General features: G+C 39.8%; 1 protein-coding gene across 3 annotated transcripts in view; it reads left to right on the top strand.

Moving 5' to 3' along the window:
• The first annotated feature begins 316 nt into the window (after positions 1–316).
• The window catches only part of LOC144526988 (pituitary adenylate cyclase-activating polypeptide type I receptor-like), a 29,336-nt gene continuing 17,418 nt past the window's right edge, over positions 317–12,234 (top strand). For 2 of the 3 annotated variants that reach the window (XM_078264789.1, XM_078264791.1), the window contains exons 1-5: positions 317–516; positions 7,537–7,633; positions 11,712–11,822; positions 11,937–12,037; positions 12,118–12,215. In XM_078264789.1, the coding sequence (XP_078120915.1) occupies positions 433–516; positions 7,537–7,633; positions 11,712–11,822; positions 11,937–12,037; positions 12,118–12,215 (491 nt within the window). In that variant the 5' untranslated portion in view covers positions 317–432. Of the gene's footprint in view, positions 517–7,278; positions 7,361–7,536; positions 7,634–11,711; positions 11,823–11,936; positions 12,038–12,117; positions 12,216–12,234 lie in introns of those variants that run through there. The other variant, XM_078264788.1, reaches the window with a different exon arrangement.

The raw sequence follows: 12,234 nt of genomic DNA, 5'->3' as shown, positions 1-12,234 counted from the left end.
TACAGAATGGAGGAAAACACTTCCCACTTTGCAACTAGCATCTCAAAAACTGAAATATTTGTTACAGTTAGCATCAACGATTATTCAATATTCAAGTTTCCAAAACACATAATAATAAAGAATTTCAAAATGTTATACATCATAGTATTAAACTAGCCTATAACACAAATATCTGCATAAGGCTTTTCTTAGTATGTGATTAGTGATGCAGTGTAACACGGTGCTCCCTTGTTACGTTGTTGTTGTTGTTGTTGTTGTTTGTTGTCTTACAGAGCCTTTTTTCCTCTGTGTTGTATTTCAGAGCCCTTGTAGCTGAAGAGTGGTAGCGCTGAGGGGAGCAATCTCAGTGCATCCCTGTGAACACACACGCCAAGACACACACACACACACACACACACACACACACACACACACACACACACACACACACATATGTTGAGGAGCCTTTTGGATACAAGCACTTCACAGGAGACAATGAGAGGCTACCTGCTGACTGCAATCTTTCTGCTGCCCTTGGTGAGTAGTTTGTGTGCATGCATCCATGTACTGTGCACATGTGTAGGTGTGTGGGGGTGTTCAGGAGCATAAAGGAATGTGTAACCATATCCATGTATAAGGGAGTGAGTGTGTTCATGTCTCCATCATCAGCCCACTCTTTTTTAGCCTAGGATTTGGTTTATTTTCATACGTACACTCTTGACAGGCGCTGGAGGCGTGGAAATCACCATATCAGCACATCAGCATACGTTATTACAGGTTCTGGATCAGCTCTGTGCTAAGACTACTGGCCGCCTATCAGAACAATAACAGATGGCCCGATGAAAATCAGAATAGAAAGGTTGTGTAACATGTATGCACACTGTAGGCAGCACATCAGCAGCTTCCCTAGTAAAAAGAAATGTAACATTATGTGACTGGTATCCTTAATCTATGAATTTGATGATGACGTCTTTATCCTTTTAATAATAGTTCCAGTCTAAGGATGGTTACTAGGGAAACTAAAAATGAATTCACAATGTGACCTTGCAGTGTCAAACATCTTTTCTAACCTTTAGTAAACATGTGTAACAGGTTCCTTCAGCTGACATCTTTGCACAGTGAACTCTCAAGCTGACCTTCAGTGGCTGATGTGGCACATACAGTATGTCTGTTGTGATGTACTTATTGTGTGTCAAATGGGTCTGGACGGTGTGCCAGTGGTCTGCAACGCCCAATTGAAGTTTTATTATCTGTGCTGTGCAGTGCTGTGGGAGCTACTGAGTTATCTGGCCCTTGAAAATTGCCTTGGGCAGGGAAACATGGCTCTGCAGCTTCCAAATGGTCGGTTTATCTGGACAGACATCTGTTCAAGGGAGAGGAGTGACTGGGAAAGGAGAATGAGAAGCACACTTGAATAAAAGTCTTTTGTCGTATGCAATGTCATGGTTATAGTAGTCCTCAATTAAGTTGGATTGGCGTTGACCAGCTCTTGGTAAATCCAAGTTTGTGTGTAAAATCCTTCCCAATTTCTACTAGATTCAAACTAGTGATTTACTGAAGGTTGCACCATTGAAACTGATAGTTAGACATTTTGGGAGACACACTTATTCGCTTTCTGGTAGAGAATTAGATTAGAAGATTGATACCACTCTCATATCTCTGTTGCCGTAAATATGAAGCTACAGCCAGGAGAATGTCAGCAGCAGCTCGAGCTGCTTACTCTTCAGAAATGTACGTGACCTCGCGTGCGTGCGTGCGTGCATGCATGCTTGTGCGTGGTAGATGGAGGTGTAAATTCAGGCATGTCTGTGTTTTCTGTTTGTAATTATATCAAGATCAAAACAAAATACATAACTAAAACAGCACACATAATCTGCTACCCAGGACTCTTTACAAATAAATGAACATATAACACATTTAACAACTTCATCTTACAGGCCAAACAGATAATAGTCATCTGCATCCAATTATTTCTTATTTGTGTATTTGAGTGTTCCAGTGTCTGGAAATGGAATCGAAACTAGATGAAAGATGGCTGTGATGATGTTTCAAATAATTCATGCAGTGTTGTGTGTTAAAATTCTGCCCATGTGCAGCGTGATAAAGGTAGTGAATCCTGGGACATCTTTACAGTCAGGCGATGTCCTATCTTATCTAGGCAGGAGTGATTTCATATTGGAGGGCAGAGAGAGAGAGTGATGAGTCAGCCATGGCTCAGAGGGCTGGGACATATTACACCTGTGAGAGTGAAGGAGGGGGTTGCATGAAAGCTTAGGGTGCAAAACAGAGATTGGCTTTAAGAGAGCGAGAGGAAGAGTTATAGAGTAGTTGATAGACATGCAGTAACTCTATTACCTATGGGTAAAAAGTTTCCCTCACTACACCTAAGTTCCGCCACTGTATTTCCAAGTGAAGCAGAATATGGGGGTGGGATACAAATTTAAAAGGGATTCAATAAAAGTGTGCAGGGATTTAATTTAGGGCTGTCAGCATTAACCCGTTAATCGCGATGCGATTAAGGGCCGAGCATAACGCGTTCATTTTTTTAATTGCATTAATCTCATGCCGCCATTAATTTATTTTACACTTCACTCGGCTTCGCGTCGTGCCTAACAGGCTTCTATTTTGACCCTTTGCCGCACCTTTACTTATCATCAAGCTGTCATACTTCTTCGTAACACATCCTGCTGCTGCAGGCATGATGGAGAAAGACAGCAGAAAACACAATTCTGAATGGCGCTTTTTATTTTCCAAAACTCCTGGACAGCTCATTAGACAAGTCGAAAGCCACATGCACATTGTGTAAAGCTGAATTAAAATATCACGAAGCACGTCAAGCTTGAGCTACCACCTACGAGCTAATTAACGTGACTAGGATGATGCTAGCACTATTTTGGAGAGTGCTACTTGCCGACCTGTTGATGAAACCAAATCCAAAACAATTACTACAGCTGTATTGCGAAATGGGTGACAACTAACTGGAGACCTGTCTGCATCACAGTAGACTTGGGTCTTAAAGAAGTGCTACGGTTGGCATGTTCTGACCCGTCTTATACATTGCCGTTGAGGGGGACAGTCGTTTCGCGCATACACAGCCTGTACGACACGGAGAAAGCAGCCCAACTAGAACTGCTGCAAAGTGCAAACGCTGTCTCATTAACCGGTGATCACTGGACGTCAGTGAGTAATCAACATTATTTAGGAGTTACTAAACACTATATTGACTCTGGTAAGGATACGGATTTTTAGTTTTTTAGTTAAGTACTTGGAGGAATTGTGCAATAATGACAGTTTCACACATTTTTCTTTTGTTTACAGTAAATAAATAATTACAAATCTTAAAATCAAGTTCATAAAGTTCTTTGCATTCATTTGATTCCCAATCAAGATACTCTGGTAAAAATTGCTTTCTATTGTTAATATGTACGGTGGCCGACAGGGGGAAACGCCCTGCAACTTAAGAAAACACACGACAAAACACAAGCAAATTAAGAAAACAACTTCATTAATTTGACAACACGTGCAGCATTCAGCAAACGCGCTGCAAATTCACACAACACAACCAATAAATAAACGCACTGCAAATAAAAAACGATACAAAAAGAAAAGCACGCAAACCCCGAAAAAAACAGCGATGCAAAAAGAAAAACAAAGAGAGAGAGAGAGAGAGAGAGAGAGAGAGAGAGAGAGCAACTGCATAGACTGTAAATATTAAGTCTATGTTTGAGATATGTTTTCTCTCGTTTGGTGGGTGTGTCTCGGCTCAGGTCACAGGTGATACTCAGTCAGCAGAGACGTCTGTAAACTTGTGGTAATAAAACATTTAAAACTGCATCAGCATTTAACGTTGACGTTTGTTTAAGCCATATTACATGAGAGGGTTTAATTTCGAGGTTTGAAAGGCGCATTACTGAAGTATAGGCCTCCTCAAGTGTAATATAAGTGATCAATCTGTATTCATATTGTGGAGCAATTCGCTCTTGAAATACAAAAAACAGACAGGATTTATAGTCCCTCCCTGTTTAGTAAACCAGCCAATTTACCGTGGGATTTATCAAACTGAATAAATCCCGCTCGCACATATAAACACAAAACTGCTTTGCTAACTCCAATGTGTTGTAAGTAAGACATCTGCTGAAAAAGTTATTGTATTCATTAGCATGATTGCCGTACTGTTTAGTTCACAAACATCCAACACACCAAAGTACAAACACATAGTGGACCAGACGCAAGCTTTTATTTTGAAAAGCCGAAGCTTGGGGACTGCACCAGCCGGGAGGGCATGACACGGGAGCATAGACTGTATATTACTAATATATTATGTTATTATTATTAATAATAATAATAATATGAATTTAATATACAGTCTATGGAGTTCTCCAGGCTGCAGCCATACCCGACTCTAATAAAAAGTCAGAGCTGTTCAACTAGCTCCTCCCTCTAGAGGCCTGGAGAACTTCCGTTGTGTAATCTGGATGCTGTGTTTTTTTGTTGCATTTGTTTTCTGGGTTTTTGTGCTTTTCTTTTTGCATCGTTTCATATTTGCAGCGCGTTTATCTATTTGGTTGTGTTGTGTGTATTTGCAGCGCATTTATGTATTTGGTTGTGTTGTGTGTATTTGCAGCGTATTTATGTATTTGGTTGTGTTGTGTGTATTTGCAGCGTGTTTATGTATTTGGTTGTGTTGTGTGTATTTGCAGCGTGTTTGCTGAATGCTGCGCATGTGTTGTCAAATTAATGAAGTTGTTTTCTTAATTTGCTTGTGTTTTGTCTATTTGACTGTGTTTTCTTAAGTTTCAGGGCGTTTGCCCCTGTCGGCCACCATAAATATGTACTTAAAAACAGTTTTGAAATGCAAAATAATAGAATTTTAATCATGTGATAAAACATGCGATTAATCGCAATTAACTATAGAAATTAAAAAAATGTATCGTTTGACAGCCCTAATTTAATTTTATCACTCAAAAGTGGAGAACCACAATTTGGAGCCTCAATTTACAACTCCCCCATCCACCAGCTTGTTAAATCAGGAGTCAAAAAACACGAAAGATAAAATTATTATTTATTTATTTAAAATTTTCAGCAAAGGGTCTGCCAATATAATGACAAACACAGACCCATGATCACTCTGCTATCCACTACGATGATAGAATATGAATACAATTACTTGACATTATACCAACATATAGACATCTGTCTATTAATGCAGGGACACAGTACATTTTTTTCCATGCTTTAATGGATTTGTTTGCCTACTTGTGGCAGCACATTGACATATGGCCTTATAAAGTCGCCAATTTACTCATCCAACAGATACAGAGCAACATTAGCACTTATTTCTAGTCATATTTCTATCCACTTGATGAATATAAAACCAAAACAATAAACTGAAAAACACAAAAACTCCTGAGGGGAACAGCAGAGTCAGGTAATAGTTGTGTGATCCCTTTCACATTACACATACTCATTTTATCCATTATTAGATTGAAAATATTGAATAATGCAGCTTTGAAGCACCTCTAATATCTTAATCTTATCTCTCGGCCGTTATTAAAAACTTGTGACTAAATTAGCAACAATCAAAGGGTGACTTACGGTAAAGGGTACATTCATGTTATTCCTATGGCTATACCTAAAACAGTCCAAAACATTAGTAAACATGAATAACACTCTCCCAAACTCAAATGTGTGATGTCATCAAGAATAAAGTATGGAATTGCTCCATAGACAATGAATTGGGAAAGTTATAGATTACCCCGAGAACACCCAGGGCGATGTTCTAAGTATATGGGCACATTCACTGTTTTAGGACAATAGAATAAAGCTCATTTGGGTATAAAAAAGAAAACAAAATCAGTCTCCCATTCATCGTTTAAGGAGCAGCTCCAGACTTCATACTTGATGACATCACAAATGTGAGACTTACTTGGTTGAGGTTTCTGGTTTTGAGAGAGAGTAGCTCATGTTCACAAATATTGATTGAACTTTCCCAGGACATGGAAAATAATATTGGAATTCTTAATTAATTGTTCCCTTTTAAAGTAAAATCATTCTTAAATATATATAAATATAAATATATATATATATATATATATATATATATATATATATATATATATATATATATATATATATATATATATATATATATATATAAAATCTATTTTTTTTTTTCATCTAGTTTGTTTTATTTGAACACAGCATATGTGGTTTGATCATGCTTGATTGACAGTGGCGTCTCCTTGGCAGCCAAAGCATTCTAATTCTTGATTTGCTACTGTATGTTCTGATTGGTCCTCCTAAATACTGTAGCTGACATAACCTTTTTTTCAATAACGCTCTGCCCACTTCAGAAGAGTAACAAAAACACAAATACAGAAACTTTTAATGTCACATAAAAACATTTGCACCGCTAAATGTTGTTTATAAAAAAGTCAGTAAATAAACTCTCTTTACAATCGTGACAGTGGTGTCATTTTTGTTTAATGTAGCCCCTCTTTTATTAGTATATCAGCTCTTTAAAGGTCCCATGGCATGACAATTTCACTTCATGAGGTTTTTTAACATTAATATGAGTTCCCACAGCCTGGCTATGGTCCCGCAGGTCGTACGAGACTCGAGGCAGACAGGCAGGGAAGAGTTCACAGAAGTTTCCACAGGTGGGGGATAAGGCTGGACGGTGAGGCTGGAAGCTTGTAGGCACAGCAGAGGAGGCAGCAGGTCTGAGCGGTCACACATGGGTGTAGATAACAAACTGGCGGCGAAGAGGTGATCAGCCCGGGTTTAAGTATTGCTGGAATGACTCTTGTAGATGAGCTGCAGCTGTGAGGAACGGCTGTGCAGTGTTGATTCGGCCACGCCCCTTGACCTACTTTCCTCTGAACACACCTCCAGCACTCCAGGTGGAAAAACACAGATACACACAGACAAACAGAACAAAAACACCCAAAACAGGGACGGAGAGAGAGAGCTGCCCATAACAAGAAATGGCGATAGGTGTAAACCGAGCCCTGGGTATCCTGCTCCGCCTTTAAGAAAATGAAAGCTCAGATGGGCCAATCTGGAATCTTCCCTATATGTCGTCATAAGGGGAAAGGTTACCTCCTCTCTGCTGTGCTCGCTGCCCACAGCCGCCCAGAGAATTTGGCCCGCCCAAGAGGAAATAGAGCTACAACCGTGGCCGCAAGCTGGTCAAGGCCACACCCCCACCCTCCACCTTGCCCCGCCTCTCTCCTCCTCAATAGCATTTAAAGCTACAGACACAGAAATGGCACATCCTGAGGAAAGCTCATTGTGGGACTGGCTCATAGTGGCTGTTTTGGAATTTAACACAGATTCAAACTTGATGACTCGAACACTGGGGACTCGGACTCATACTCAGGTAATGATGACTCGACTCGGACTCTTCTTTGGTGACTCGGACTAGGACTCGGACTCGAAAACTGGGGACTCGAGACTCGACTCGGACTCGACAGATGGTGACTCAACTACAACACTGGTATCAGTATAGTTAATATTTATTTTGGCACTATGTGTGTTTTTGTTTATTTTCTCCAGGTGGCCTCAGAGTCCGAGTACTGCCTAATCAAGCATGAACATGAGAAATGCATGGAGAGGATCATGCTGCACAACCCCAGCAATGACCTTGAATCAAGTAAGTGAGGATATGTCCGTGAGTATGCATGTCTGTCTGTGTGTGTGTGTGTGTGTGTGTGTGTGTGTGTGTGTGTGTGTGTGTGTGTGTGTGTGTGTGTGTGTGTGTGTGTGTGTGTGTGTGTGTGTGTGTGTGTGTCTGTTCTTGCTTCTTTCTGTGTGCATAATTTAGCATGAAGTCATTGGTTTTCATGGCTCTGCTGCTGTGATTCAATTCTTTATGTCTTGGGTTGCTCAGAAAACACAGAGCTGCTGATGAAAGTCATGCATCTCCTAAAAATCTAACTTTCCTGGAACAAATAAAAAGAACAGGCTTTGTGTTTTTACTTAACAATCTGGCATTTTTCTGTTTATCCAATCCATTTTTGAAAAAGTCATAGAGGGACATGTAATGATGAAAGATGAGTGCAGTTTTCTATCAAGTTCATATTACAAATACATCACCTTGACAGGCGGCTATACTGGACAGGCAACCATCTGGTGATACACAGTTCACAAACCAAATGTCTGCCTGTAATGTCACGCTGAGCTGCTTTCACATTTCTCACATCCCTTTTTCCAAAAACACAGGAAACTTGGTCTGTGATTCCTAGAAGCAATTATTTTCTTGGCTATGGATTCTGGTTTTCATTAGCAACTGCTGCAGGCTTCCTGCTGCTCCAAAGTTGCCCAACAGACTCACTGACAGCCATGGGGCTCTTTGGAAAAAAAACACGAACATAAAAGATTTAGAGTGTAAGATAACCAGTTATAAGCTGTAAGTTCAACTCGTTTTACTCTTTTTGCTCCACACACTACTTAAATTTGTTGTATTAATGTGCTGCCATTATCAGACCGTATAGTCACACATGTTGGCCTGCCTCAACCCTTTCACCGATCCTGGTTTTCTCCTGTCTCTTTAAAAGTAACTATTCCTTGTTTCTGCTGACAGCAAATTGTGGAAGAAATAAAAAGGCCTAGTTTGCAGAAATCTAACTTGGCGCTTGAGCAAAAGTAAAAGGGGGGAAATGAGAACAGGGAAACTATAAATGACAGAAAAGAGATACTGTAGGTGGTGCTCTGTTTTTAGCCAGGTCAGATGTTTGTTTTTTGTTTTTTTTTCCTTCTTTATTTTCTGATTTATCAAGAGCCTCTTCAAAAAGCATATTTCATGATTTATTTGTTATATTTTTAATTGAGGTACTCTGGCCCGAGATTAGTCTGCAGGCCTTGTGAAATTGCTACATAATGATTGGCTGTCTGGTGCTGTAATCACCGTCCAACTGAATTTAGCACAGTGCAAAATTCAAAATAAATGGTTCTCTCCTTACATTTTGCAACTTGTTTTGTCCTTTTTTGTAGCCATTTGTCAGATTCTCACACTAACAAAGGATCACATCCACATGCAAATCTTTCTAGGAGCTTCATTACATGTCTTTTCTTTCAGACCAGTGATGAATTAATTAATGAATGAATGAGGAGAAATTAGCTCTGATCGGTATTCTGCTACTTTTACACCTCAGAATACAAAAACATCTCGTTCAGTCGTCCAATAAGATCAGCTATAATGAGAAAAAAAATAATGTCTGTAGGCCTATGTTGTGTACACTGTGCATGTTCAGAATGTGTGTGTGTGGATACCATGATGTATCTTTGCAGCCCAGTGAAGATTCAGCGTACGATGGGATCTTGTGTGAGATAGCCAGTGATGCATACAGAGTGCTTTATGAAGCCAGTTACCTCTGTAGCTCAGTGCAGCTCATTTGGCTCAGATTTGCCCTTTAAAAGGTAATTGGCTTTGTGTCCGGCTCACCAGACAGAACCAAAACAGATTAGAGAGCCAAGCAGAATGTAGAGAAAGGTGTGTGTGTGCACACACACACACACACACACACACACACACACAGCAGAAAGAAAGAAAGCCAGAGAAATCAAAGCTGTGAGAAGCAGTTCTAAAAATACAGGATGCAATATCTATAGCTGAGCATAAGTCAGGTAATGACCGAAGCACATGACTAGAAGATACCGGATAGGTGGAGACTATCGCATTCAGTTTGGATAGTATCACATGCAATTGACATATAATGTGTCTGCTTATGTGCATTTGAGTACTTTAAATTCTATACCTTTAGTTGCCAGTTTATTAATAACTACACCTAGCTAACCTAATGCAGTCTAACACAACAGCCCTGCAACAAATCCTACTTTCATGAAGTATGAACTAGTTTCATGAGTTTTTTTACTCATTCATACATACAATTCAACAGCACCACAAACTGGAGCTTCCAAAATAACCATAAAGTTGAATCAACTCTAAACACAAAAACTGAACACTATAACCTTCCTGGTTCCTTGGAGGACTGTTGTATTAGGCTGCATTAAATGTAGCTAGTTGTAGTAAACTGGCAGCTCTTTTTTCAGCTAAAGTAAACCAAAATCTTTGCAAATACTGTACTTCTTAATCATTCACAGCTAATTCATGTTGTCTCTATATTACATATCTTACATTGCGCTGCCATTTAACCTCACCATGATTATTAACATAATTTACTAATTGTTGTGCTGCCTTTTGAGTGCTGGAGGCAGTAGTCAATTTGCAAGGATGCCATCCCCCTTGTTAGTGAAATGACCAAAATGCTTGCCCCTTGTTAACCTGCCATCCCCCCTCTTTGTCTCCTAGTAGCAGAGAGAGTGCAGGGGCAGAGAGTTTGTTTAGTTGGATATGTTAGTCTAGTCTTCCTGACTCATTGGTCCTTTTATCTGACTGAGGTTTGTGCAAGTTAGAATCTATGGCCCCGACCATGGCTCTACTGTAAAATATAAGTTGCCTGACTGATAAATCCACAGTGCTGTCCGCGGTGCTGAAGTTGCAGACGGATTTCTGTCCCCTCTGTTAAAATGAACAAGTCGCATACTGGCTGGAGGTGATATTCTATTGGAAGCTGTGTTAGTGGTGAAATTGAATTAGTAACAAGGAGGTTAAACAGTTTGCTAAAAAACACAGCACACAGTAATATGGAGACATGAACTGATCATTGTTAATCGCTGTATATAACAGGGACATTTGCCTTGAATTATCTTTTTTCTTACATGAAAACAGTCTGTTTCAATTCATGTTTTAGTTTATCAATCACGTTAGAAAAGTGAAGAGTCTTTAGTGATTAGAGTCTTTGGTGATTAGACCCCATGGTGACTTCATCCTTTTTGGTGGGGCAGTGATGCACTGAGTAGTACAGGAATATTCCCCTGATGGAGTCTTGACACTGTTGGTGGTGCTGGTGAAGAGATGAAGAGAGTTGGCTGAAGATCTGGATGGATGAGATGTGGAGCAGGGCTTTTGATGAGCTCAGTGAAAGGAACCCTGAGCATTGGGTGCAATCCTACCATGTGTACAGTATGATTTTTTTTTTTCTCTAGTTCTGCCTATTGATACTGTATTGGTCTAGATCAGGTGCTCAATCAGTGATAGTGACAACTAGTATGTGCCCTCAGGAAAACTGTGTCAGCAGTAATAAAAAAACTTAAATTCATGCTTTGTATATTATTTTGCGTTGTTTAAAGTCTTATATCTTAGCAGGTTGTCGGTTCAAGTTAAGTGAGGCTGTGATATGTCCCCCCTCACTTTTAATAGTTTCAGGTTGATTTTTATCATAAAACCTTAGTGAACATTGTCCCCTTACTGTCCAGCTGCCAGAGGTAAGAGGATCTGAGTTGATTAAAAGGTTGATACACTCATCTGAGTCAACTTCAGTTATTACTGTGCACTCAGAAATACGAGCTAATTGAGCTTTTTTTATGCACAGTGTTTTGTTTTTTAGGCTATACCAGAGAGTCTTATCTTATTACCTCAAGAGAGGTAATAAGAGTTGAGTGCTGCCATCATGCTCGCAACAGTTTTGTCCATGTGGATGTCTAAGAAATGCTCTATCTTTGGAAATTAAACTTTATTATCTCCCAATTAAATTACCTTAAATTTAAATTAATTCCGTTGAATTCAATTCAATTAGTGTCTGTATCATTTCATCACTTTTATAACAACAGAAATGCTGATAGAGATTTACACTGACTTCAGTCTGTTTGTATTTCTCTTGTCTCCTCAGTGTGTCCGTGGATGTGGGATAACCTGACCTGCTGGCAGGCGGCCAATGTTGGCGAAGTTGTGGTATTCAACTGTCAGGAGCTCTTCCATGACTTCTTGGACCCTGTGGATGGTGAGAAGAACCAAAAGATCAGCTGTGTCTCTCATTAGATTTGATCTAATTTGTATTTTAAATTCTTAATTCCATTCAGTTCAATTCAGCCTGAGGTATATTTTTAATTTTCAGAGTTGGGGAAGATCAGTCGTAACTGCACCGAGGACGGTTGGTCTGAACCTTTCCCTCACTATGCGGATATCTGCTTCTTCTATGACAACACCACTAAACCTGTACGACCTCCTTAACCATGTCTAAATTTAATATTACATTTATCACACACACATGACTAACCATCTGTCCCCAACATTAGGACACGTATTACACCTCAGTCAAGGCCCTGTACACAGTTGGCTACAGCACATCGCTGGTGTCTCTGACTACAGCCATGGTCATTCTCTGCAGGTTCAGGTGAGCGTCACAAAGTCAG

The sequence above is a fragment of the Sander vitreus genome, chromosome 12 (genome assembly GCF_031162955.1).
Source record: "Sander vitreus isolate 19-12246 chromosome 12, sanVit1, whole genome shotgun sequence".
Taxonomy (NCBI): domain Eukaryota; kingdom Metazoa; phylum Chordata; class Actinopteri; order Perciformes; family Percidae; genus Sander; species Sander vitreus.
Note: the sequence above shows the minus strand (reverse complement) of the source record. Positions and strands in the feature narration are given on the sequence as shown.